General features: G+C 43.3%; 1 protein-coding gene across 5 annotated transcripts; it reads left to right on the forward strand.

Annotated features, from left to right (window-relative positions):
- The first annotated feature begins 131 nt into the window (after positions 1-131).
- Positions 132-27,876, forward strand: GSDME (gasdermin E). Of its 5 annotated transcripts, none has more exons than XM_035129207.3 (11): positions 132-264; positions 7,406-7,460; positions 7,861-8,100; positions 9,207-9,399; positions 11,892-12,063; positions 14,418-14,538; positions 22,672-22,848; positions 25,101-25,228; positions 25,376-25,571; positions 26,282-26,355; positions 26,718-27,876. In XM_035129207.3, exons 3-11 carry the CDS (start codon positions 7,890-7,892, stop codon positions 26,955-26,957), a joined length of 1,512 nt encoding a protein of 503 aa, XP_034985098.3. In that variant the 5' UTR covers positions 132-264; positions 7,406-7,460; positions 7,861-7,889; the 3' UTR covers positions 26,958-27,876. The 5 variants fall into 5 exon arrangements, with proteins under 5 accessions (XP_034985098.3, XP_034985099.3, XP_034985103.3 ...); XM_035129214.3 differs by lacking the exon at positions 7,406-7,460 and adding an exon at positions 6,690-6,780 and having other exon boundaries at positions 177-264; XM_035129209.3 differs by having other exon boundaries at positions 194-268.

Genomic DNA, 27,876 nt, shown 5'->3' on the forward strand with positions numbered 1-27,876 from the left:
CAGGAAGTAGCCTTGGTTAACCCCAATACTGTAAATCGGAGCAAATCCACCCTTTCTCTATCTCTAGGCCCGCCCTTTGTCCTCCACGCGCTCTTCCAGCAGCATACTGGGCGGGGGGGGAGGGCGTGGCCCCCGCCGGACTGGGCGTGGCGGCCTGGAGTGATAGGCAGGCGCGAACAATGAGTTGCAGTCCAGCTGCACCGAAGAGGGTCGCGCAGACGTCGGGTTCGCGAGCAGCGGCGCGCGGCCGAACGCGGAGCAGCCGTGAGTAAGGGCCCTCCTCCGCGCGAGAAGTCTCCACAGCTCCCCCCCCCCGCCTCTTCTGTCGCTCGCGGAGTTCTGCCTTGCTTTCTCTCCTGTGCTCCCCTCGTGTAACGCCCCACAGCCCTCCCTTTCGAAAGCCTTGCCTTAAAAAAAGGACAACACATTCTGGACGTGGTTCCGTCTCGCTCGCGCCTGCTTTTCCTCAGGGCTCGCGCTGTAAGAACGCAAAAGAGCCCCACTGTTGGAAGGGCGAGGCTGAGACTGCAGCCCTTGGACCTTGTCTCCTCAGATGGACGCCTTCCTCCCAGGTCAATGGCCTTCACGCTGCAACCTCCAGTTCTCCCCACAAGTGGCCAGGCAGGTGTCCCCACTTTGGGGAAGTCCACAAGCAGGTGTCAAGCCAACAGTACCTCCTCTCACGGAGGAGACGGCCATAGATGGCTACTGGCCACAATGGCTAGACTCTGTCTCCACGGCCAGAGGCAGCCGTGCTTCTGAAAACCAGTGGCTGGAAACCACAGGAGGGGCGAGGGCTCTCGTTTGTGCTCAAATCCTGCTTGCACTTTTCCAACAAGCATCTGGTTGGCCACCGTGGGGACAGGATGCTGGACTGATCCAGCAGGCTCTTCTCATGTTCCCTCCTTGTTTGCTGCCGATGGAGAGGTACACTGCCCCTGAACCTGGAGGTTCTGTTGAGTAATATTGGCTAATACATTGTTTATTTTCTCGCCTATCTTCTGCCATGGAGCCAACCAGAGTGGCTGTGGCAACCCAGTAGCAATGGTCAGGGTACAGATGATAAAATCATCAGCATTATTATCACCTGAGGTAATGTTTATGTGGTTCCCAGGTGGTCACAGCAGGGCCAAAACTAGACTTTATTTCACCTGGGTTCAGCTTGGCACACACCCCCACAACATGCATTTGTGTACACACACTGAGGCTGGAAGCCTCAATGGCGCCCCTTTGGAGACTTCATCCGGGGCAAAAAACCCAGCTAGCCCCCCCCCCCCACCATAGCTACAGCACTGTACACAGACTGGTTTAGCTTCACCGAACTGGTGGCCATTGATAAACTTGCTTTTGGGCTTTCCATTTCCTTTTAAAGTCAGCAGCTATTGCCACATCATACCATGGTCAATTTCCAATATTAGTTATGAATACTCCAAAGAGCTACTTCCCTTTGTCCTTCCTGGATCTTCTGTGATGTAATTTCATTCTGTCTGCTACTCACCCCACAACACTCTAGTATTGAAAGAGGAAGAGGAGGATCCTCTTTATCCACATTCTCTTCTTGACTATACATAATTCTATAATGTCACAGCACCCCTAAAATAATCTTAAAGTGTTTTAGCTAGTTTAAAAACTTATTTTTTTGTGCCCTATGGACACTATATACTATATTCCATATTAAGTTGCTTCACCTTTTTCTCTCATGCACACTCTTAAAATAGAAGTGCTGTAAAAAAACAAACCTTCACACACACATGCACCATTCCCTATTCTACCCACAGATTGTATACCAGTGATATGTTTTCTTGGGTCTTACTTATTGATTTTTCAGGCATGTTTTGTAACCACACAACAGTGTTGGCCTCTTCCCCACACATAACTGTATAGCTGTGTATAGCAGTGATGTAAACAATTTACAGTTAAATTCTGCCTTTCTTCAAGAACCTCAAGGCAGTCTACACAGTTTTGTTTATTTAAATACTTATCTGTTACCTTTCTTGGCCAAGTTAATTTCCCTCTTCACATTTGACTCACTTCGCAATTTTTCTTCACAATGGCACAGTGAGGTCTGAGAGATAGTGACGACCCCAAAGTTACCGGGTGAGTTTCATGACTGAAGTTGTGGGTGCAGTTTTCATTAATTGCCCAACAATACACTCTGCTTTGATTTTTTTTTTGTCTTCTGCCATCTCATGCTTTCCTATTTAAACTCAATGCATTTCCACTTAAGCTTTCCTTGTACATGCAACTGCATTAACGTATTTGTATGTTTCAAACACTTGTTGCCACATTTTTAAGTTTAGCAGGCTGGTTGGCATTACTGGGACTTGTTTAAGTGTTTTGCTACCCTCTCCTCACCAGTGCCACAAGATCCTACCTATGATTTTTCAAAAGTAAGCTCCACTTAGTCCAATGGGGCTTATTGGATAAGGTGGTGGACTCTCCTTCATTTGAGGTTTTTCAAAAGTGTTTGGGTGACCATCTATCAAAGATTCTTTAGCTGTGATTCCCACATTGCAGGGGGTTGAACTAGATGGGGCCCTTTCAACTTTAGTGTTCTACCATTCAGAATCAGAGAAGTCTTCATCTGTTACAGCCTTCTCTCATTTGAATCATTTGAAATGTCTGTAAAATTTGGAACCAATTCATACATTTATTTTTGAGGTACAGTGGAGTTCATGTGATGTCTTGACCACTTCATTTTCATTTCTGAAAATAAGGAGCAGTTTGTGTGAAAAATAAACTGTTGCTAAGAGCACGAGTGTATTACGTCAATTAAAAAACAGTTATTTCATTCAGGACTACAGTACTGCAGCTTTTCAGCTTCAGGGAATTTTGCACAAATGGCTCCCTGTGTGAAAATAAAAAGTATGAGGCCAACACACAAGGGTGTTGCAACTTCAAAATAGTTATGTTTGACTTGGAAGAACACATCCAGAGCCCTCCACTGCATTTTAAAATAAGGGAAATGCAAGGCATCCTGGGAACTGTAGTTTGTTATGGATGCTGGGAAGGGAGTAACTACAATTCCCAGGATTTGGGGGAAAGCAATGCACAATGTGCATTGAATACACTTTTAATGTATGGTGTGGATCTGCCCACCCCTGATCTAGACATTCCTTTTTCGTCACTTGTAACCCTGTTTTAAGGAGCCATTTGGCGCCTGGCTTATATATCAGCGTTTGTAACACTGCTCCCTCATTAACATACTCAACTAACCATTGTGAGCTACAGATGAGGGCCTCATGCTGATATCATTTATGTGTTTGCCATCCTGAGCAAGAGCATATAAATTGAATGCTAGAGGTTGTAGTAGTAGTAGTAGTAGTAGTAGTAGTAGTAGTAAAAAAATTCCAGCCTTCCTTTAGCAAGTTGTGTGTTAGAATGATATCTGGAAAAACCCAAATGATTGTTGAGGGTGGGTCAGACTTTCACTATAATTCCCACACAGAAATATTCTAGTGCAGCAGCTTGAATTTTCATTCCTGCACACAAGGGTTACTCCACAAAACAGATGGTTGGCACTGCTAGCTTTGGCAGCTCTGATCAGACATTTGGGCGAGGGTGTATTTGGAATTGGTCTTCTGCCCAAAACAGATGATTAGAGCAGGGAGTGCTAACCAGAGCAAAACGCATTCTCCATTCCACAAGAGGTCTGTTTGCACAGACTTTAACTGAGATGCCGAATGCCCTGCCCCACTTTGGACAGTCTAATGAAGGCCCTGTTCTAGAAAAACTATCCACCTGCTGGTCTGAATGTGTTCTGAATGAAGGTGATGGTGTTTACTCATATATATTTTTAAACGATTTTTAAAATGTTTTTAAAATGATTACATTTCAAAACATGGCTTTAGGCAGTAGATCTTACATGCTACAGTTCAGACAAGAACATTTGCTTCACACTTCATTGAAATTCAGAGAAGTTAGGTGTTTTGATTTATGACAGTTAAATAACTATTATGCTATTAATGTTTGGCAAACAGCATGCTTTTTAATAAATCTCACCTCTTGTCAGAACCCTACTTCAAACAGGAACCTTTCCTCCCCCCTCATCTATTTGTTGTCAGTGTGCTGCAGCTATTCAGTTCATTTCACAAAAGTTATTTCCCTACCAAAATAGAGATAAAAATTAATAGCTTGCCCATTGCTACATGCATGGATTTTGGGGTGGGGGAATCTGTCATTTCCAGTTTTAGAAAGCACTGGTTGTAAATAGCTAGTTGTTCTGAGGATTACAAAACTTTTCTAAAAAGAAGAAACCCTTAAAAAGGAAGGAGCAGGAAATACTTTGACTAATAATAATAATAATAATAATAATAATAATAAAGTACTTTGATGTAACCTCAAAGGAATATATAGAAAAATCATGGCCAGAGTTTAAGAGAAAGGCTTTCATTTTATGTTCCTATTTAGGAATTCTAGCTGATCAGTGCTGGAACAAAAAAAATTGCCTCAACTCTGACTGTGGAAGTGTCTATATCTCAGTGACAGCACATGTTTGCATGCAAAATATCTCAAGTTCTGTTCTCAGTATCTTCAGGTGGTGTTGGGAAGGACTCCAGTCTGGATCCATGGAGAACCATTGCCAGTCAGCAATATATAATATTGAGCCAGGTGAACTGATGGTCTGATTTGTTGTAAGACAGCTTCCTACGTACAACAAAACTATGTAGGGCTTTGTGAGTGATCATCTGTATCTCTTCACTCCCCCCTGCTCCCCTTTAATTCGAGACACTTTGCTGGAAGATGGATCAGAGCTTGTTTTTACTCTCAGGGTTCAGCCCAAGAATATGTGGATTGCTAGGTGATTCCTGAACTAACTAACTGAGTAATCGTTGGAAGATCCCTTAAGTAGACTGTATACAAAAACAGTTTTTGGCTTATCTTCTGAAGGCAGTTGCAGCTTTTGTGTCAGATTCGTACAGCGAATTAATTGGACTTCACAGTTTAGTCAATTCAAAAATCTTTTTATTCAAAAATGTATTCTCAACGAACTGGGCAGTTGACACCTTTTCTTTATTTTATGTTTTAAAAGATGCTTACAAACACTTGAGTCTTTTTTTCTTCCTTTCTCATAAGATGGAGTGGCTTTTCTAAGACGCTGCCTGCTTGGTATTATCTAAAAAAGTCCCCCCCCCTCTCTCTTCAGAACCAGGATTTCATGCGTGAACTCATGTCATTGATTAGTCAGTTAGAATTCATGTGATTAATTGGATAATTTTTATCTTTTATCAGCTCTTCTTATTAGAGTTTACTGCATGCCTTCCCCAATGACTCAGTGCAAGAAAAACGAAAGATCAAGATCACTTTGCAGAGCACAGGCAATAAGCTGATTCTGATCTCAGGGTCAAATCAGATGTGATGGCAGTAGCCTCAGAAGCCTATTGGGTTTGTCTTAGTAGATCTTTCCAAGAGACATTGGTCCCTGAAGAGCCTGTGCTGAACTGAATCTGGCAGAATCATCTTCATAGCTTTCCAGGATAGGTGAAGAACAAAATTAATACTGGCAAAGAAAGACGAAGACTCCTGGGAGTTGTAGTATAGTATAACAGACCGGCATTGCTGTTATAGTTCAGAGAAGACTCAAGAATCAAATGGGTCCGTGATGTGATTCTGCTACTGCTGCTCTAATAGATAGATAGATGTCTTTATTCGGCTATGAGCCCACAACATAGATAAAATAAAATACATTCAATTACAAAAGCAAACGCATTATAATCTTCGACACAGCAGTTAAAAAGACTAAAAGAACTAATACACCCAAACTTCTCAATTTTACATCTGCTCTAATACTTAAAAACATGCCTGCTGCCTATAGATAGACCGTCAGTGAAATAACAAATTTGGACAATACAACTTCAGACTGAAGCATGGAGCTATGGAGCTTACATGCAAACCAATGACTTTTAGTCATCTACTGTTTGCCTGGGGGCAATTTCTAGTAGCCAGTAGAAGACAGCAACATATTGATGGCAAAGCTGTAATCCAGGGGTCAGCAACCTTTTTCAGCCGTGGACTGTCCCTCAGACCATGTGGTGGGCCAGACTATATTTCTTTTCGGGGGGTGGTGGTGGTGGTGGTGAATGAATTCCTATGCCCCACAAATAACCCAGAGATGCATTTTAAATAAAGGCACACATTCTACTCATGTAAAAACACCAGGCGGGCCCCATAAATAACCCAGAAATGCATTTTAAATAAAAGGACTCATTCTACTCATGTAAACACATGCTGATTCCTGGACCGTCCGCAGGCCGGATTTAGGAGGTGATTGGGCTGCATCCGGCCCACGGGCCTGAGGCTGCCTACCCCTGCTGTAATCTGTACAGGTAAACTCTACCTTTGTTGTAATCTCCTTATCCTTTTGATAAGTATCTACAGGGGAGCTCTCAAGCACTTTATATCAGATTCAGGTAGCTGTGTTGGTCTGACGCAGTTGAAATATATAAAAAAATAAAACAAATTGTCCAGTAGCACCTTAGAGACCAACTAAGTTTGTTCTTGGTAAAAGCTTTCGTGTGCATGCACACTTCTTCAGATACCAGAGCCATACGAGAGTTATATCAGAGTCAACCTTGATATCTTTCTAGTATAAGAAAGAACAATGAATTATGGATGACATTTCTACTTCACTTCTGGCACTCTGAAGAACTCTTTTTAGCTGGAAACTATCTCTTAATATTTTTGCTTAGAATTGAATCTGGACCACTAGTCTGTCAAGGCGGTCTGTCACTTGCATCTGACACTTTGAGCTACAAAGACACATGTCGTCTCGTCAGCAAAGTGAGTTGTTTGCCACACTAGTTAAAACTAATTAGTTCCAGTTTTAAGGATTATATGTTGCCTGTTCTAATACATCCTGCCTTGTGGCTTGCTTGGTTCAGTATTTAGTCACATGTTCCAGTCAAACTGTGGTTGTATAAAAATGGTAGATTCATCAATTAAACTCAAAGTTGTGCACATAAATTATAATTGGCAGTTAGATTAATATAAGTTGTTTACATATTGGGTAAAACAAATTTCAAACTACTTTATAGAACTGTATTCGTAAATGCTTTGCAGTTGTTGGTGGTTTGGGGCTCTGTTCTTTCTACTGAATGTTCCAAAATCTTTCCCACATAGAATCATAGAATTGTAGAGTTGGAAGGGACCACAAGAGTCATCTAGTCCAACCCCCTGCAATGCTAGAATCTTTTACCAAACATGGGGCTCAAACCCACGACCCTGAGATGAGGAGTCACAGCTTGCTTGATATACACTCTGTCCATGGTGCAACCATTCTTCTTGCTGCATTTAAGGACTGAAACTTGCATGGAAGTTTGTACTTGGTAGTGGCACCCAAGCATACACACCCTATCAGATATAAAGTGTGCTTATGTATGAAATGGACACTTTCTCTTTAAAATAGGTTTAAGCAGAGGCTCCTTTCCCAGTCATCAAGAACATGTATTTTGGAATGAAAAGTAAGGATTTACATGTGCACATTTTGTTGTTTGTTTATTGTGGCCATTTATAGTCTGCTGTTTATTCAAAGGTCCCAGTGTGGAACATACATAAATATTTTAAACCAGAAATTAACAATATAAAGCCTTACAAAATACAATGTCAGTACAATTCGCAATATTTATTTATTTATTGGTTAAATTTGTATCCCACCCTTGCTCCCAGCAGAGCCCAAGGCAACCTCTGTAGTATAAACTTTGATCCTGGCAATGGAGGTAGAAAACATCACCTAGGGAAGCTACTTTTTTCCTTTCTCATATATTGCAGTATACCTGCACTGTTGCAATTTAAATTTCCCCAGGAAATCATCTATCCATGCCTGCAACCATCTCAATTCATGTCTTGATTTTTCCCTTTCAGGTATTTAAGGAAGTGAAAACAAAACCAGGATGTTTGCAAAAGCAACGAAGAATTTTGTGAGAGAAATTGACTGTGGAGGAGACTTGATCCCCGTATCTCGGCTCAATAACTTGGACAAATTACAGTTCCTGAACTTAGTGACAAAGAAGAAGAAAACCTGGTGCTGGCAGAAACCCAAGTATCATCTCTTATCAGTCACATTGAATGATGTGCTTGCTAAAGATGAACCCATAAAACCAGGTAAAATTAGTTACACGTTGCCACAGGAGATAAGAAAGTATAAAGTCCAAGCCGTTAATAAAAAAAAGTATTTCAAATCAGCCTGCAGAAGATTTGCCCACTTTAATTTTTGAAAGCTTTTAAATATTCAGTTTCGTAAAGGCAGATGTTGCCATGTTAATGCATTTTAACATGTCCTTTTAAAGTGTATGTAAGATACTAATAATTTTTCCAATGCAAACACAAATGGAATTTTATTGCGCTGATGTTCTTCAGTGGCTATCAGGTTTTTCTGTATTTCAGATACAAATCCTCAAGTTGGTAATTTTCAGAGGAGTAAGTCTGTTTCAGAAGAAAAACCCACAGCATTTATATATGTATTTGCTTATTGATAAAAAATATGTATATACCACTAACTTTATAGAAAACATGTGCAGTGGTGCCTTGACTTACGAATTTAATCCGTTGCAAAGGCACCTTCGTAGGTCAAAAAATTCATATGTCGAAAAGTGCCATTGGAAACACAATTTCCCATAGGAATGCATTGGAAACGGATAAATTCGTAAGTCAAAGCAACCCCATCTAAAAATTCGTAAGTCGAAAAAACCCTATCTAAAACCACCGTGGTTTCCGTTTGGATGTCAAGTAATTTGTAAGTGCGCGGCCATTTGCCCCATTTGTAAGTAGAAAAATTCGGTTGTCGAGTCGTTCGTAAGTTGAAGTACCACTGTACAACAAGTGCAACAAGTACCATTGTACAACAAGAAACACAAGAAAAATTGGAAAGCAAAAAAATTACAAGGAAATGGCCAATCAAATAATATTCATCCAACTGAAAAATCCTCTTGACACACACACAAATAATACTAATAATAATACTGATGGCACTTCGCTCCCAATGTTTCCATATATTAAATAACATTGGGGATAGCAGAGTCTTGTGACGCCTCACATACATATAAGATTTATTGTGGTGCAAGTTTCTACATCATCAGGTGTAGTCAGGATGAAGCAACTTTAGCAGAACATAGAATTGTAGAATTATAGCATTCTGTGATTTCTGCTTGTCTTTCCAATCTAATGTTTTGATGGGTAAGCTATTTCTATGTTTTTGCTTGTTTTCCAAGTGGTTGTGGAGTCTGATTTTGTGAAGTACGAGGGGAAGTTTGAAGACTATGTCAAAGGAAACATTGAAACTTCATTTGGGACGATTAATCTAGGAGCTGGAGGAAGAGGTGTTGTGGAAAGCCAGTTGTCATTTGGAAATCTGAAAAAGCAAGAAGCTGACTTGCAGAAGCTTATGAAGGATGTTGAGGGAAAGTAGGTATTCAGCTTCAAAGCTGGTATCCTTGTGAAGTTTTTTTTAAATGCACTTAATATTAAGGCAACGTAGTTGAAGGTGCAATATTTCCACAGTACTTTCCAAAATTGTGATTTTAATAATAATAATAATAATAATAATAATAAGTATGTATTTGTTATGAAACAATCTGCATACTTAAAATTGGGATTAACTGACTTTGCAATATGTTTTGCCATTTTGCTTTGATGAAAGCTCTCAAGGTAAGATATCTAATGAGAAAGTTTCAAGCTACCATATTTTTCAGGCGCCCCCATGTATGAGACGACCCCTAATTTTTTTAAACCCATAATTAAGAAATTAAGTTGTTTAGCTTTTGGGGGAGTGGGGGTGGGGGAGGTCACTTCCGCCAATCGCTCACCCGCCTGCCCGCCACTGCCGATCGCTTGCCACAGCCACTGCCGATTGCACACCTCGCTGCAGCCCCCAATTGTCTGCCCACTCGCTGCCACCAACAGCCCACACACCCACTTGCCGTAGCCGCCAATTGCCTGCCCACCTCGCCACAGCCGCCAATCACCTGCCCAATCGCTGCTGCCAATCTCCTGCTTGCTGCTGCCATTAATTGCACGTCCCCCTTTGCATTCACTTTCCTTGTATAAAACGACACCCAATTTTTAATTAGGTAGCATGATCGTTGGTGCCTTTACTGCTCTTTCCATAATTGCAGTGAGCTAAGTAACCATCAAACTAGGTGTGGCTTTTAAATGGTTTTTAATTGAGGAAGATACAGAACAAGGTACTGCCACAACCTGGAAAGCTGTTGAGCCAAACTGAAGCTTAATAGTACGGATTGTGCTTTGTAAGCATGCCTGAAATTAATCCACTGGAAAGCTGTATTTTGAATTGGATTAATAGATGAACTAACATGGGGCTCTGCTTGGTGGAATGTGACAGAGGATTAGATTAGTGTGTGCTGGTCTAGTTAGCTCCCTTCCAAGGGGATAAAACCTGGCTTTATACAACTGCAGACGGTGTTTTGGGTAGAGGGAATGAGGTGGTGGTTTATTGCTCCAGCATGCTGAGGAAAAACAAGAAACAAGATTCAGAGTTCAAACCCCTTTGCAATTTCATAACTATATGCTATGGGGATTTTTTTCACCAAAACAATAATTCTCTCTCCCCCCCCCCAACCTCCTTTGTGTATACTTGTGACTCCTGATCAACACCTGTAGAAACCTACTGCTTCCTATGGAATTGAATAGCCGAATAATGAATTATCCTTGGTGTTGATTAATCATATTATTTACTGATATATGTCAGTTAGGTGAAGTCAAGAGGGGATAGGTAGAGTGCATATTATAGATTATAAATAGTATTTATACAACCTTTAAGAAGAGACACAACAGCAGCGTGTTTGGAACGTATGCAGAGAATGCATATTTGGAATCGCACAGATTCGCACAGGGCAGTAGGCAGCAATAACAACAAAAAGGGGGTTAGTGAAAGGACCGAGTACTAGGTCCTGCCTCTCACCTGTGTACACAACCCTTCTGCTTCAAATACAACCTCCTTAAGTGGCTTTTCCTTGGATGAGCATCTGGGATTTGTTACAAATGTTTGCATGTAACATCTAGTTCAGGTATTGAGTCTGCTTGAAACAGAGGAAGGAGCAAGAACTTTTGCACTTAACTGTGCAAAAGAATGAATATATCCTTAATTGTTTGCTATCCTCTTAGATTTACCTGTTAATTGATATTAGGATGCATTTTCTAGGCACCGTAATAGCTAGCTTGTAAAAGCTTGCTGTAATTGATGTTATTAGCTTAACAGTGTGCCATTAACAAGTTTCTTTGACTATAATGAATCCTGCTCTCTGGAGATTATTAAGGAAGTCTACAATCTTCTTTGGGGAATTTTTTTTTTCATTCTCTTGGCACATTGGAACATGCTTACCTATTAATACCATTAGATTTTTTAAAGAATTGCCTGCTCCCATACAAACCAGCCTTGTTGAGACTTTCATCGGAGGTTCCTGCTTGCTCATGGGATGTGGCTGGCTGCCAGGCATAGGGTGATGCCCAGCTATGGAATTGCATCCTCAGATTGATTTACCAGACACTGACAAACTAGCAAGGAGCATCCGCTTGCAGAACTAGGGTTGCATCTCTCTTGTTTGTGCCTCTCTTGTTTGCAATTTGCCACCAAAGAATGAACACTTTATCAGCCTCTTACAGATCAGTGCTCTGCATGTAGTTCACGGGTTGTCAACCTGGTCCCTACCACCCACTAGTGGGCATTTCAGGATTCTAGGTAGGCGGTAAGGGGTTCTACAACACCAGCTGAATCCTCCTTCCATCAAGCACTGGTTGGCGGCAAGAAAATTTTTACCATCAAAAAAGATGCATTAGTGGGCGGTAGGTATAAAAAGATTGACTATCCCTGGTGTAGTTAATAAAGATACTTTTTTTTCTTGGTAGCAATTTTTGTCTGTTTCATACTCCTCCTTCAGGGCTGTTAATCTGCACAATACATTGCTGCAACAAATGCTTGAAAGAAAGCATGAAGTTCTTTGTATCCTGACAGAAAGAATAGTAACAACCCAGAAATGTTTAATATCTGAACATATTCAGACAGAAGAAAAAATGGCTAGTATGGTGGGGATAAAGACAAAAGTTATCAAGGTAAGAACTGGAAAAAAAAATCAGTGCAGTTCATTATAGATACGTACTGTCGAATTGCACCTCACACACAGTTAACTTGAGTGATTTCTGCTTCACATGCTTGGCAGTTGGCCAGCTGAAATCGCACAGATTAAATACATGCAAGGCAGAGAGCTGAAAAACTCTCAGAATAGCTTGCCAGGCTTTGGGAAGCTCTTGTGTGGACTCTGGGAGGCTGTCACGAGATCTCGGACAGCCCTGCAAGATCTGGCGAAAACCTCCCCAGAGCCCAGTAAGCAAGGCGGAAAGCACCTTGTGTGGGGCAAGATCTGCTTGGCGCACCAACTTCAAAAAGGTAGGGATGCTCGCACGGAATACGTTCCAGGGTTATTTTGACTGTACACGATTTTGGCTTTCTGCACAATCCCTGGAACATAACCCCTGCGTAAGCTGCAGTATGACTGTGTTTTTCTAAAGTAAACTGAAATGGTCACTTTAGCGTTTTAAGATTATCTGTGTTGTTATAGGTCCCTCTAGCTTTCTTGATTGTGAACACTCCTCTGCACAAGAATGCAGCAATTCCACATGCCGAGGTACAGCTCTGTGGGACATTCTCCTATGGAAGCTCAGTTGCAAGGAAAGCTTTGCAATAATAGGTAAAGGTAAAGGGACCCCTGACCATTAGGTCCAGTCGCAGACGACTCTGGAGTTGCGGCGCTCATATTGGCCGAGGGAGCTGGTGTACAGCTTCCAGGTGATGTGGCCAGCAGGACTAAGCCGCTTCTGGCGAACCAGAGCAGTGCACGGAAACACCGTTTACCTTCCCGCTGGAGCAGTACCTATTTATCTACTTGCACTTTGACGTGCTTTCGAACTGCAGGAGCAGGGACCGAACAATGGGAGTTCACATTGTCCCCTAATTCTAATCAGTAGTGGGGAAACCTTTGGCCCTCTGGATTCTTTTGGACTACTACCCCCCACTGTAACCTTGGGTCCTGATGGCTGGGGCTGGGGGAGCTGTAGTCCAACAACATCCAAGGAAGCCACAGGTTCCACATCCCTGGTCTGCTTACTAAAAATTATGTGGCTTCATAGAACTAAAGCTCTGTATATGGTACATGTTTGTGTCCGCCCCAGCCCCACAACTTTCTGCTGGCAGGTGTTGAAGAATATTGTTGCCTGTGAAAAGAAAAATTTCCCTATGGCAGGATTACTCTAGAGCAGTGCTAGCTGGGGCTTTGGGCAACATACCTCCAACAGGCTCCGCTCTCTGCACCTATCTCCACGTTGCAACTGCCCATTTGCTTGCCCTCTCCTTCTGAGTGCAATCTGCATGACCACGCAGAGGGAGAGTGCAAAGCAAGTGGAGAGCATTGCTTTATTCTTGCCCTGCTTGGGGATGGGAGGCAGCCAAAGAAAGGAAGAGGAGTATCAGGGCCACGAAGCTCAGGAAGTCAGTAGCTGGTCTCTTACAAAGCTTTGTACCCAGGTGCCCAGTGATGCTTGCCTCTGCCTCTGAATCTGCTGCAGATTAAGATTTTGAGACAGCTCTGAGGGACATTTGTCAGGATGTTTTTTCCTAAACATGTACTTAAGACACTGCAAAAATGGCGCACCATCTTCCAATCCAGGTTGGAAGCTATATATCAGCATAGAGGTGCTTTGCCAAGCCTATGTCACAAACTCAGGCTAACAATATAAAACACTGTTGCTTTGGATTGAAGTCCCATTGAGTCCACTGCTCTGGACAGCAGTGTACAAGCTCACAAGCAGTGTTACAGAGATGATCCCACATGGGTGTGTCTCTGGTACCTGGTAAGCAGAAAGTTATATACTGCCTCTATTGCTGGACGATCAATATATAGCCATGGAGGATCATTCTTATGGTAGACCTGTGGACAATTCCGATAATGGTTTAAAAACCAATTTAAGCTGTTTGGGCATAGCCAACTAGCAGAGGTTGGTATATTAGGACAAACGGGGCACTGTCCTGCCAAACTCAGCTTGCCCTCTGCCATTCCTCATCTGCCTACCCTCTCACTTCTGCATCAGGCAGAGCTCTGCCTGTCCTTGACGCTGGTTTCACCTAAGGTTTCTCTAATGGGCACCAGCAACTACTTGTGGCCAACCTTGTGGAAACAAATTCTGTAATGTCTGCACCCTGTGAAAAAAGAACTCTTTTTTTTTGTTTTCTGTTTCATCAACTTGTGTAACTGGCTTAGAAAAGATGGAGAGAGCCTTTCTTGTGGGTTTTTTTTTTGTAGTGCTACATAACTAAGTATGTTGTTTATCTTGACATTCGTTTTGTCTGCAAGTTATTACTGGCACTGAATTAAGCCAGTGTAAATTAAAGAGCGGATTAATATCTCCCTCAGGTATCAGTGAGTGAAAATGGGAATGTGATAAAGGATTCTAATGTGATCTTGGAGATCCCTGCTCCCACAGCTATTGCTTATGCTGTAATAGAACTTTATATAAAGCGTGACGGACAATTTGGTAAGTAATATGTTCATCTTCTTCCCTTGAGCAGCATTACCAAGCTCTGTAGCTTGATGAGCGATGCCTTTTTGCTAGGATTAGGACATGATACAGTCTATCAAGTTGTTCACTGTCCGATAACTTTTGAATAGAGTTAGAGGAGGGAAACAATACAAGGATTTGGAAGTGTACACAGTTGCTTAAAGCCATTCTTGCCTTTGCTGAATTTGAAAATGCACTTTTACATTTAAGAGGGACTCTCCACATTGTGTTGTCTTTGGTGTATGACAAAAGAGTCTTTCTGTTATCGTAAATGAGCAAACGTATTAGTGACACAAGAGTCTTACTCCCCAACAGATCCATCTGTCAGAGTCGGTCTTGTTCTTTTGCTAACTCATTCAGCTGCTATAATCCATTGTTGCTCATACACCATCTGCTTTTACAGTAGAGTTTCTCCCAGCCTTCTTTTCAATCATTCACCTCCTTCTGAACCTCTATACCGGTAGTACTTCATAAGCACCCTGCAGGGTTTTGTGTATTTTTTGTTTCAGAAATTTATGGATGTTCAACACAAAAATGGAAGCAGAGAAAGAAAACTTCTTCCACTCTGTTCACTGCCTCTGCCTCCCAAACCTCCCACAGGACTCAAAGCATCAGGCAGGATACAGTTAGACTTCTTGAAAGGGAAATTCACAGCTTTGCAGTAGACATCATCCAGTGAGGGTTGCCTTATTTGACCTGCAAGGGATGATCTGACTAGTGCAGGGGAACCAATTTGTCAAATGGTTGGGACCACCCGCCTGTCAATCAACTGACATCATAATGGTTGGGGGTGGCCCAAGACATTTGGGTATCTGAGCCGGACCCCAGAATGGTGCTCTCCCTATCAGGGAAGATTTACATCAGGAGCAACAGGAGGAGAAGGAAGATCAACCCTGCCACCTTGCCCCCATGGGTGGGCTGGCTTTCATAATGGTGTCAGGTGGTTTGGCACTTTGAAGTTCCAAAGTCAGGACTTCAAAGCACTTTAGCTGCTGCTGCTGTGCTGATACAAGGAAGGAAAAAGCTATTTTAGCATCACTTTACTGCTTGTGAAGGTGCTTTGAAGCCCCAACTTGAGGACTTCACAGCACATTCAAACTGAGCAGGATTCGGGATGGGGGTTGCATTGAAACCACTGAAAGGGGAGAACTTCATTTTAGCAGAGGTTTCTATCCTACTTAACACTGGGTTCGCCCGAACCACGCTGGATTGACCTCCCTGGCCAACTCTACCTTGTGCAATGCTTTAGAAGCTCCCAACAACCAAGTGGTGGTTGGGCACTTCAGAAGCTGCCCAAGGGGGCTTTGTAGGTGTAGGATGGGCGAGTAAGTGTGGCTTGCCCCAGATGGCTTTGTGGGCAGGCAAAGTTTGGCCTGTGGGCAAGTGGTTCCCCACCCCTGAACTAGTGAGAAGGAATCAAAGGTTTCCTCATTATGCCCCTCTGGAGTTGGTGACCTGCAGTGCCTTAGACTTATAGGTGTCAATGTGGGAATTGATGTCTGAAGGACCTGATGCCTGAATTGACCCTTGCCTGCTGGGTATCTAGTATGCTGTGATTTCAGATAGAATTTCTTTTCTACCATTTATGACCCTCTTCCACTTGCTCATCCTCCTCAGCAATGCAAGAGTATCATATAGGCTTGCCTGGAACTCATTTGACATTGGCAAAAGCCAGTGAAAAGATCCATCTGAGGGGCAGGTTAAATGCAAAGCCTTCAAGCGCCTCATTTGTTTGCAGTGTTCATGGGTTTTATTTGGCTGATATAAGAGAACAGGGCAGATATTATTGTTGCTGTAATTGTGAAGATATCCTGGTTCATCTCCACATATCAATTTTTAACACTATGGACATAATTTGATAGAGTGCTTGTGTGTATGCACAGATCTTAAGATGACAACTAAGCACTAACATTAATGATAAAATATTAACATTTCCAGCCTCTATATCTTCTCCCTATTGGAATGGTTTGTTTGATCGAGATAATAAGTGCAGCACCCTTGGGTTTATTAACTTCTGTCCTCTTTGTTGCTGCCCTGCCCTTTTTGGTATTTGGTGATCTTATCTCTCAGGTGTCATATAAGATGGATGCCTCTACTATCTCAGTGTATGCATAGGGAAAGGTTTAAATGTTTTCTTATGTTTTTATGTGGGGCCTGCCGTAGAATGAGAGTCCACAACCCTACCTCATGGGGGACGCCCAGTGAACGAAGTGTGTCACCAAGCAAACCATATTTCCTCTAATACCCAGTTAGTCACTCCTCCCACAGGAGCTAGTGAAATAAGTATGTCAGCATGGGAATGCAGATGCTGCAAGGCAAGCTGTTTCCACTATTCAGGGAGAATGTGCTGCAGCAGAAGGGCGTTCCTGATCTCTCCTTGGTGCCCAGCAACTTGAGCAAAGAATAACTCCCCTCAAATTGGGCCCATAAAAGTTTTATTGACTTGTGTAGTAAAGTTTTATGGCAGCAAATTGCAAGGGATTATTGGATGTATGATGCTCAATCAGTTTTCCATAATCTATTTCTTCCCATTGAATTGCAAAAAGGACCAAGTCTTGAGTTGTGGATTAGCACCATCTGTACCCTTGGTATATCATCTTTATACTGTTGTGATGCTCTTGGAATACTTCTTCTGTTTGCTATATATTTAAATTTCACAGTAAGTTTGCCTCTCTGTAGCCCTGCCCTTTAGATGTCCTCCAAATGGCCAGAATGTGTATGAACACAGTCTCGGCTCATTTACGGTCCCCTTCTCAGATTCTTTCTCATTTTGCATCCACTGTGAGCCTCTGGTTGCAAATTGATATATTGAAGTGGGGTAGAAGTAAACCCTTGCCACATAATTTCAGGGTAGCTCGTATCTGCTCACAAGGGGGTGCTTTGCTTTATGCTTCTATGTTTTCCTTAATTTCCAGTGCTCTTTCTGGGAATGCGTCTGGTAGTATTGGTAGCACATGTGGCTCTTGAGTGCTTTATAGTTCTTAGCAAACCACAGCCCATATTTCTTCGTGGCTTTGCCAGCATGGAATGCACAGTGCCTTTTTGCCAGCTAGAATTAGGGAATTGTAATCATACAAATAGGCTTTAGGAAGAGTGGGAAGGGGAGTGCTCTAACAGCCACTGATATCACATAGGTGGGAAGCTTGCACAGTTGACCAGCTATGGTATGGTTTGCCCATATTGATATTTGCGGGGAGGTCCTTTGGCTGTATGCACACTCTACATTTAAAGCACATTTTGCCCCCCCCCCCAAGAATATTGGGAACTGTGGTTTGTTAAAGGTCTTGGGAACTGTAGCTCTGTGAGAGGTAAAATGCAGTTCCCAGAATTCTTGGGTAGGCAATAAGTTTTAAATTTGCTTTTCGTATGGTGCAGATCTGGATCACGGGTCCAGATGCCACTTATTCCTCGCTGTTTCCTATCTGGCTTATGAAGATATCTCTTCCTCCTGCCTGATCCTGGAGTTCAGAAGGATAATGCAGGCTTCCAGACAGACTTACTCACTTGGGACATTATTAGATAAGATTGCCCTGGGAACAGAAGTTAATTCAATAGTGTCACCAATCTCTCTTCCTTCCAATGTTCACAGCCAGCTCTTATTAGCTTTAACAGAGGCACGAGGAGCACAATGGCAGAGTCTCATTACTCTTGGGAATAGCTTTAATTTGTATTGCTCTCTCTTCCCCCCTTTCTGTGTAGCTTGCCTTGATCTCAAAGGGTTTTTAATATGCAAGCAGCTCCACGAACAATTGCTTCCTTCATCTCATTCTCCAGCGCAGAGGTTCGCGTGGCTGCGGCCTTTTTATCTTTGTTGGAAATGCTTCTTTCCTGGTGCTCTGTTTGTATTTCCCTTTTATAGATGTCCTCAATCCTGCGAGAATTGATATGGATGTGGAACAGTTATATTTAAATTCCGAACATGGGCTGTGAAGTCGACAGCATTGCTCCTCCCATCTCACATTTATCCCCAAGTCTGCTGTTCTCTTCGTGCAGATTTCATTGCAGTTTTGCAAGAGTGCCGGGAAAAGTGAAATCTCTTTCTTTTTCTCATAGACCCGTTTCTCAAGGCATCCGTGTTGTTAACTCTGGCTCTGATGAGAATTTGTTTTCTATGCAATTGCCATGGAATCCGTTACCTAGATGAATGACGGACACACCTTCACTAGGAGTCTTTAAACAGAGCCAGTGGAAAGCTATCACCTGTCAAGGGATCTTCTCTAGCTCTTGAGTCTTTTCAGAGGAAGGAGTTGAACTAGAGCAGTGATGGCGAAACTTGGCCCTCCAGCTGTTTTGGGACTACAATTCCCATCATCCCTGACCACTGGTCCTGTTAGCTATGGATGATGGGAGTTGTAGTCCCAAAACAGCTGGAGGGCCAAGTTTCGCCATCACTGAACTAGATGAACATCACTCCCACTGAACATCACTCCCACTCTTTTAGAAATTAAAAGATCATGGCTTCCACACCCCCACACCCCCAAGAGAATCCTGGAAACCATAGTTTGTTGAGGTTGCTAGGGCAAACTTCAGGAATCTTTGGAAGAGGCAATGCACTTTAAATGTACGGTACAGCTGCATCCAGAAACAAAGCATATAATACTATTTTAGTCTTTCCTTCTGCAAAATCAGAGCACTGCTATATGTATTTTCTAAAGCTTATAAAGCACAGGGTGAGTTGGTGATACTCAAAAGTGCTCTCCCCCTCTTTCTTTTTCTCTCTCTTTTCTTTTTAAAAAAGACCACACCTTGCATGGAAAGGGGCGGGTTGTTTAGTTGCTGCCTCTTCAAGATTCCATATGAGTTCTCTAAAGAGTCAGGAAAAACCTCCTTGACTCGAAAGTCCTTTCCTGGTTGGGCTGTATGTGTGGCCTGGTGTCCACTAGGGGGAGTGGTGGAGCCAGATCCAAATCTAACCAGTTCGATCCTTTGTCAAAAGCAAATCTGCACATATTTCTGTGTGGGCCACACAGAGCAAACCTACTGTATTTTTCGCTCCATAAGATGCACCTGACCAAAAGACTCTCCTAATTTTTAGAGGCGGAAAGGGGGAAAGCCCTGGTTTTTGGGGGATCAGCTGAAAGTTGTGCAGCTTCTTTTGCAAAAGGGGAAAGCTCCATTTTTGAGGATCAGCTCAAAGTTGCTGAGCTTACCTTGCAAAGGGAAAAAATCCTGCAGCTTCTTTAGGAAATAATAATAATAATAATTTATTATTTATACCCCGCACATCTGGCTGGGCTTCCCCAGCCACTCTGGGCGGCTTCCAACAGAAATATTAAAATACACTAATTTCTTAAAGATTAAAAGCTTCCCTAAATAGGGAAGGAAAGGGAGCCATTTCTACAGTTTCCAGACAGATAATCTAATTAGCCAGTCACATGTAGCTGCAGCTTCCCTCTGCAGAACATTCAACAATGGAGGCCTGGGCAAGGGGTTGGGGCCTACAAGGGAGCTAGAGTCCCTTATCTCCCTCCCAGATCTCTTGCAATCAGCTGCTGAGCAGGTTCCTTTCAACTCGTCTCTCTCTCTTGTTAGCCTTTAGCTCTTCCTAAAGCTGCTTTTTGCCCCTAGGCAATCCGGCTCCAGGGACCATGCATTCACTCCATAAGATGCACAGACATTTCCTCTTACTTTTTAGGAGGAAAAAAGTGTGTCTTATGGAGCGAAAAATACGGTAACCCAAAGCTTTGTGTGTGGTCAAGCAGCTCATCCTATGGGAACGGTATTTAACGATAGCAAGCCACACAATATTTAGGTTTTTATTCCACTCTCTTTCTGTAGAGATGGGACAAAGAAGGGAGTATGAATCCTGAATAGCTAAGACGTAAGTTCCTTTGGGTGGTAGTGGAAAATCTTTAACCATAATGGTATTCAATCCTAGTTGTTGTTGTTTAGTCGTGTCCGACTCTCCATGACCCCATGGACCAGGGGCGTACCCAGGATCAAAACTAGGGGGGGCAAGGGGCGGGGCCAAGGCGCGGGAGGGGAGGGGCCACAAAGTGGGAATGTGGGCGGGGCTACAGAGCCCAGGTGAAATCAAAATAAACAGTAAAAACTACAGCAAACTGATCACATATTTTAGGAAGGGGTCCCCAGAGTTGTTGACCTTTGGGAACTGACACCACACTTGCGTATTATACCCCAGAGGACAGGATCACACTTCAAAATGACCTTAACAGATTAGACAACTGGGCCAAAGCAAACAAGATGAATTTTAAAAAGGAGAAAAGTAAAGTACTACACTTGGGCAAAAAAAAATGAAAGGCGCAAATACAGGATGGGGGACACCTGGCTTGAGAGTAGTACATGTGAAAAGGATCTAGGAGTCCTGGTGGACCACAAACTTGACATGAGTCAACAGTGTGATGCAGCAGCTAATAAAGCCAATGCAATTCTGGGCTGTATCAATAGGAGTATAGCGTCTAGATCAAGGGAAGTAATAGTACCACTGTATTCTGCTCTGGTCAGACCTCACCTGGAGTACTGTGTCCAGTTTTGGGCACCACAGTTCAAGAAGGATACTGACAAGCTGGAACGTGTCCAGAAGAGGGCAACCAAAATGGTCAAAGGCTTGGAAACAATGCCTTATGAGGAACGGCTTAGGGAGCTGGGTATGTTTAGCCTGGAGAAGAGAAGGTTAAGGGGTGATATGATAGCCATGTTCAAATATATAAAAGGATATCATATAGAGGAGGGTGAAAGGTTGTTTTCTGTTGCTCCAGAGAAGCGGACACGGAGCAATGGATTCAAACTACAAGAAAGAGGATTCCACCTAAACATTAGGAAGAACTTCCTGACAGTAAGAGCTGTTCGGCAGTGGAATTTGCTGCCAAGGAGTGTGGTGGAGTCTCCTTCTTTGGATGTTTTTAAGCAGAGGCTTGACAGCCATATGTCAAGAATGCTTTGATGGTGTGGGGGGGGGAGGCGGACGTGAACCTGAAGCGACGGCGGCGAAGGGGAGAAAACCAGCGGCCGCCTAGAGGAGAAGAGGGAAGTCTGGGGGTAGGCGGGGGGGGGAGAGAAGGGAACCAGGCTTGGATCGGGGCCTCCGCGGAGGTCTGGAGCAAAGCCCCGGCCTCCGCGAAGCCTTCCGAGGCTCCGTTGCTGCAGCGGTCTGGCAGGCGCTGAACGACTCCCGACGTTCGGGAGACCTTTGAGCACAGCCGCGCTGTGCGCATGCGCCCTGCACGGCGGCCGCCGGAGTCCACAGCCGCGCTGTGCGCATGCACCCCGCTTTGCGCATGCGCAAAGGTCTCCCGAACGTCGGGAGCGTCAGCCCTTGCCCCCTCCCACACAGCGCGGCTGTGTGGACTCCGCACGGCTCGGGCGCAAGAGACTGCTGCGGGCGCCGAACTCGCGCTCCGCTGGGCTGTCCTCCGCCTCTGCCCACCAGCCCCGCCGGCAGCGCCACTCTTGCCCGCAGCTGCCCGACCGGCCCTGCCTCTAGAGTACGCCCTTGCCATGGACCAGAGAACGCCAGGCACTCCTGTCTTCCACTGCATCCCGCAGTTTGTCAAACTCATGTTCATAGCCTCGAGAACACTGTCCAACCATCTCGTCCTCTGTCGTCCCCTTCTCCTAGTAGTTTGATTCTCAATCCTAGTAGTTTGCTTCTATTACCAAATGTGTGTTCCAATGATCAGACAGCCGAGTAAATCGACAGATACAATCTCTTTCACATAACTGGGTCTCGTGGTGAGATGTGGTATTTACCGTAACATGATGGGGGGGGGGAATGTTTCTCATGGCAACCTTCACTAGTTAAAAAAAATTAAACATGGTACATGGATCCAATTCTCATTTATATCTTTGAGGAACTGTAAACTAAACATACCATGTTTTAGCAAACTTGCTAATTAGCTACGATTTTGTAGCCCTCCTTCCCAACCAGTTAAAGACACTCCAGGTGGCTTGTATAGTTTAACTTACTGGGCAGTAATTTAGCAGTTTCCTTTTTCTCTCTAAAAGTTCAGGTGCACAGGAAGAAAAATTGAAAACGTGTGTGTTTGGCAGGCTAACATGTAATCAAAAGGCATCTGCTGGGTAATTTTTTGTTGCTGTGTTTCCAAAGTCTTTCTGGATAACTCAAATCAAGCCCTTTCTGTTTGACAGAATTCTGCCTGCTTCATGACCAGGAGGGTGGCTTTGAAAGGGAGAGCATGGAAGGACAAGCTTATCATTCTGCAGCTTTCCGAGATGCTTTCTTCCCCCATCTTCTGGATGCTGTCGATAGCGAGAATCTGCCAGGCCCTGTCCCCAGTGATGCCCCATTAAGTGTTTTGAACAAAGGTAGGACCGGGGGGGGGGGGGAGTTAGTGTTAAGAAGTACAAAAGAAAACCTGGCTCACATTAAGAACAAAATGGGAGATCAACCTGTTTTCAGTTTTAAATAGGTCTTCTGAAAAGCTCTTAGAAATCAAAGTTGGGAAGTGTGTGGGAGAAGAGTGGTGGAGATAAGTTTGCCAACCTGATTGCTGCAGCATGGAGAGGAGGGGTTAAAATTCCCCTCCTGGTCTGTATTTCCAGCTCTTGAACCTAAGAAATAGACAATTATGCACACGTTTTTCAAGGTGTGGTTTCCTTTTACAAAGCATGTTATTGGTCTATAAGTTCCCCTCCTGGACAACCATCATGGCATGTGAAGGTACCAAATGTCAAAATGTGGTGCTTTGGAACATGTGCTTCCTGTTCTGCTCGGAAGGTAGATCATCCCTTGCCGTGAACTTAATTGCGAACTATTTTGGCTACACTATGCCCCTGCCAAACAGTTCCAAATTAATGTTTTAGGATGCACGCATGGAATAGCAATTTTTTGAGAGCATTTGTTGCACAGCATGGAAACATTTTCTTAATTAAATTCCCCAGCAGAGGCTTACTTAGCACCTTGACCCTACAGAACCTTGTTTTTGCTCAGGAAGCGCTGCCTTATTTGACAAAACCATGAGAGGTAGATGCAGAAGCTGTAAATGAGGGTCAAATTGAGATTTAGGGCAGCGAAAATTGTGTGCTGGTGTGTGCTTGCTGTATCTTGCCCAATTAAGGTCTAGTCAGACAAAGTTGTGACAAGAAAAAGAATTAGTTTGTAGGACAGGAGAGAGCAGGTTGTAGTTTGCTTTGCCTTACAGCTTCTTAGCTGCTTTTACTGCTTCAGCAAAGCTGTTCCACAACTCACCTTTGCATAAGGCCTCTGAATGTGGTCTTTAACCCGGTTGGTCCAGAGCTATCTTTCAATCAATAAAACCGGCCATCTTTCAATCAATGAAACAAAATAAGACTTTCTCTGGAATAGGTAAATTGATTGAAAAAAAAGGAATCTCTTTGTATTGCTGAAATTGAAGTGTTTTTTTTGTTGAAAGTCTCCCCATGACTGTTTTCTTGGTTTACTGCTCTAGGTGACTATTTCAAAGGTTTGTGGCTGCTTCTTGATTTCATTGGCTTACTCTACACAGTTCAAGCAATCCTTAAACGTATTTGCAACTGATCCAAATTTAGGCCTCATTTGCCATTCAATCCCAGGTTTTATTATCTGCTCTATAAATGAATAGTACACGAATGTACTAGGGGTTTTCCTCTTTTACTGGCCGAGTGCATCCAGAAAAAGCATTTATGTTGCAGTTTGAGTTATGTTTGAGTTCTGGGCACTCACTGTGCTAGCTACTCTTCATATATTTTCTGCACCTACAAGCTTCCTCTTTCTAGAATTGCAGGTTGTTTTTTAAAAAAAGAAATCCATTTTCAAAATGAATGCTGCATTTGTAGAGTTGCCCCATATACACCTTGATAAATCATAATGGAGTAAAACATGTATATTTATATAGATGTAGCATTTATTAAAATGAAACAAAAAACAAGGAATAAGCAGTGCATTGGGTGAAAAGGGGCAAATTCAGCATTTAAAAACAACAACCCATGTTTCTGTTAATGAAGAAGAGGCACAACAGAAACTAGGAACAGATATGCTGTTAAAAAAGTGGGGAACCTGGGGCCCCGCCCTCCAGATGTTGTTGAACTCCAATTTCCATCAGGTCCAGCCAGCATGGCCAATGGGAGTTGAAGTCCAACTTCTGGAGCGGCACCGGTCCCCCACACCCCTAAAACATCTTACTAAACCATTTGCAGAGTTTTACCTCTCAAATGCAGTGCAAGCTTTCCTGCAACAAAACCCAGAAGTGGAGTGCAAAGAAGTTAACAAATGGTGGGCAAACTTTCCACTGCGCTGTGATTTCTATCCCAGGAAAGATTGTATTGTTACGCCTTGAAAACATATGTAGTAATGCTCTAATTCAGAAATGGAGATCTTGTCCCTCCCCCCCCCAACTGCAAGCCCCAGGCCCAGCCAGCAAGGCCAATGGTCAGAAATGATGGGAGTTGTAGTCCAATAACATCTGGTGTCCCATCCCTGCTTTTAAAAATGCTTCATTGAACTGGTAACCTTTGTTTGAGATGCTGTTGAAAGTGTTGCCCCTTCAAATCCCCTTCAGTGTGGTTTCTTGCTTAATGTGTGTACTTGCTTAATGTGTGTCCCCTTTTGTCTCTGAAAGATGCCTTGCAGTTAAAGACCCATTTCCAGCCCTTCATGAAGCTATCGGAGGAAAAGCAGGGAACTTTATACCAACTACTCTGTGATTTTTTGCTTCAGGAAGAAATGGTGACTGAGCTGGAGGATGTGGTAATCTTCTTTATTTCTTTAAAAATACACAAATACACAAACTTTCTTTTTAAGCAATAATAGGTGATTTTCAATTCCCCCCCCCATGGGTTGATGTATTTCTGGTCCCATATTCAGCATCCCGTCAACATTGTCTGTTCCTTACAGCTGGACCAAATATGTACAGAAGACAAACCAGAACTCCTTGTAATGGTGGAGTCAAAGCCACCAGTGCAGAAAAACATAGAGGATTTCTTACAGCTTGTTGGAATCCGTTTACGGAGCAAACAGTTCCTGCAGAAGGACCCACTTTCCAACAAGGAGCTCCTCTTAGCGGCTCATATCCTCCTCAGTGCTATAGCAGGTACAGTAAGAAAAAAGAAATTAGCTCTTGGTGGTCCTAGAACTGGGAAAGAAACACCCACCCTGAAAGACTTTGGAAGACTGACAACAGCTGTAGGCTAGATTGGGTCAATGGCCAAATTTTGTGTGAAGCAGTTGCCATTTCTTCTCTTCCCTGACATCATCTGTCTACTCTGGCTCTTTCTCCACTGTTCTATTTTTCAACTGCGTGGAATCATGTAAGATAGTTGGAGGGGACCCCTGAGGGTCATCTATTACAACTCCCTAACGTAGGACTTGAACCCTCAACCCTGAGATTAAAAGTCTCATGCTCTGCCGACTGAGCAATTTTGCTTTCTCCTGTGATAGAATAGCATGCAGTCTTGAGCAGCAGCATTGTGAGTGCAAAGCTCAGTTGCCTGGTTCAAGAAGCCAGTTTCCTACATTCTGTGAAGTTGATGGCTTGGAAATTGAGGCTGGAGAGATGTTCGCTTCTGCTGGGAAACTTGTTAAGCTATTGCTGGTTCCTGAATACTGTAATAATGATGTCTGTTCTGCTACTTGATATATATATATTTAAGGATTATTTTTCTCATTCCCTCCCGTCCCATTTCTAGATTCCCTGAGTTTACGTCGTTAAGGTTTCCATATAGGCTTGTTTCACTGATATGTACAAATGTTCAATTTCATCCTTCTGAAAGTTTCGGTTTGCCTCATATTTCCTTGCTGCAGAACTGTCCGATTATGCGCTTGTCCTGCTTCGCGCCTGCTGCGAACTCCAGGTTGTCCCCGCTCTATGTTGCTTGGTAAGTCCTGCAATCTCGTGTGCAAAGTCACGATAGCAGCGTGGCTTTGCCCCTTGCATCATCTCCGGCCGGCATGGCCAGTAATCAAGGATGCTGACAATTGTCATCAGTAGCATGTGGAGGGCCAGAGGCTCTGCCATTCCTGGCACATATGACCCCGCCCCCATTATAGCCTCATGTGAGCCCTAAGGATAGGCTGAGAGATACTGACTTGACAAGGTCATCTAGCGAGTTTCCTGCCCGAGTTGGGATTTGAACTCAGTTCCTAGTTCAGCATATTTAAGTTCACCCTCGCTACTGAAGAGGTTCACTTGAAACTTCGTTGTAAATGCCTCTTAACCTTTCTTTCTGTCTCTGAACAGCCTAACGTGACCTCGGCGGATGGCACACTAACACTTGCAGATCCAGCACTAGCTCCCCTTGCTGACACCCAAAGGTTTCAGATAGCACAAAGGCTGTTTGCTTTATCAAACATTAACCTTGAGATGACCGAGTCTTGCATAAAAGCTGTAACCATGAAGAAACCCAGGTTTTCCCCAATCATTCTCTATATAGCATTGTATGGACTTCGTGCATTAGGCTGTAAAACAGCTCAGGCTTGAAGCAGCGGCCTGGGTGGTTTAATAGGATAACTAACGGCAGTATTTAATATCTGTCATAATAGAGTTGGACCTGGCTGATTTGCATCATTACAGTGGGAACATGGGCAAATTGGCTGTGCCACTGGAGCATGGCAGAAGTTGAAATGGAGTGTATAAATGAATATATTGAAGAGCCATGCAAGGGCGATTCATCTGCAGTGCACATATTAAAACACATCTTCAGTTTTTGTCCCCTCAGAGGTTAATTCAGAAGCATTTATTTGTTCTATAAGCAGCCTTTGCTTTATTGCTTTGTTAGCATTTGTATATGAGCAAAGGTCTTCAAACAGTGAGTTGGGACCTCTAGTGCAGGCATAGGCAACCTTGGCTCTCCAGATGTTTTGGAACTACAACCCCCATGATCCCTGACCACTGGCCCAGTTAGCTAGGGATCATGGGAGTTGTAGTTTCAAAACATCTGGGGAGCCAAGGTTGCCTATGCCTGATCTAGTGGGTCTCGGCCTGATCTACCGGCATTGCAAATATATAGTGAAAGAGTAGGAAAGGAATCTCCAAATGCATGTTTCAGTTAAAAGCGATCTTAGGCCTGAAAAGGTTGAAGATCCCTGTACTAGAGTGTTTTGTTATCCAGAACATCTTTGTGGAAGGAGTCATTTCAAATCTGACCCAATTCCCTTTCCTTGAGGAAGAGGTTGTAGCCACATATGCTTTGAGTGCAAAAGACCCTTGGTTTAATCTCTGACATCTTCATGTAGGTGTTAGCAGAAATCTAGGGGTGCATAGTATAAGGAAGCATTGTGTATTCGTCCTGCTCATCTGTGTTCCACCCCATCCTTTGAAACATGCCCTATGTTAACTGGGATGGCGTATTCAATGTTTTACTCAATAAAAGAGGGAATTCACTCGTATGGCTAATCTA

This window comes from Zootoca vivipara, chromosome 11, assembly GCF_965207765.1.
Source record: "Zootoca vivipara chromosome 11, rZooViv2.hap1.1, whole genome shotgun sequence".
Classification (NCBI taxonomy): domain Eukaryota; kingdom Metazoa; phylum Chordata; class Lepidosauria; order Squamata; family Lacertidae; genus Zootoca; species Zootoca vivipara.

What these genes read in the sequence shown, in the direction of transcription:
- GSDME (XM_035129207.3), top strand. Translation starts at nt 7,890, where the DNA reads ATGTTTGCAAAAGCAACGAAGAATTTTGTGAGAGAAATTGACTGTGGA. An exon ending in TAAAGACAAAAGTTATCAAG is followed by an intron (nt 12,064 to 14,417) that starts GTAAGAACTGGA and finishes TATCTCCCTCAG; the next exon opens with GTATCAGTGAGTGAAAATGG. An exon ending in TCCCCGCTCTATGTTGCTTG is followed by an intron (nt 26,356 to 26,717) that starts GTAAGTCCTGCA and finishes GTCTCTGAACAG; the next exon opens with CCTAACGTGACCTCGGCGGA.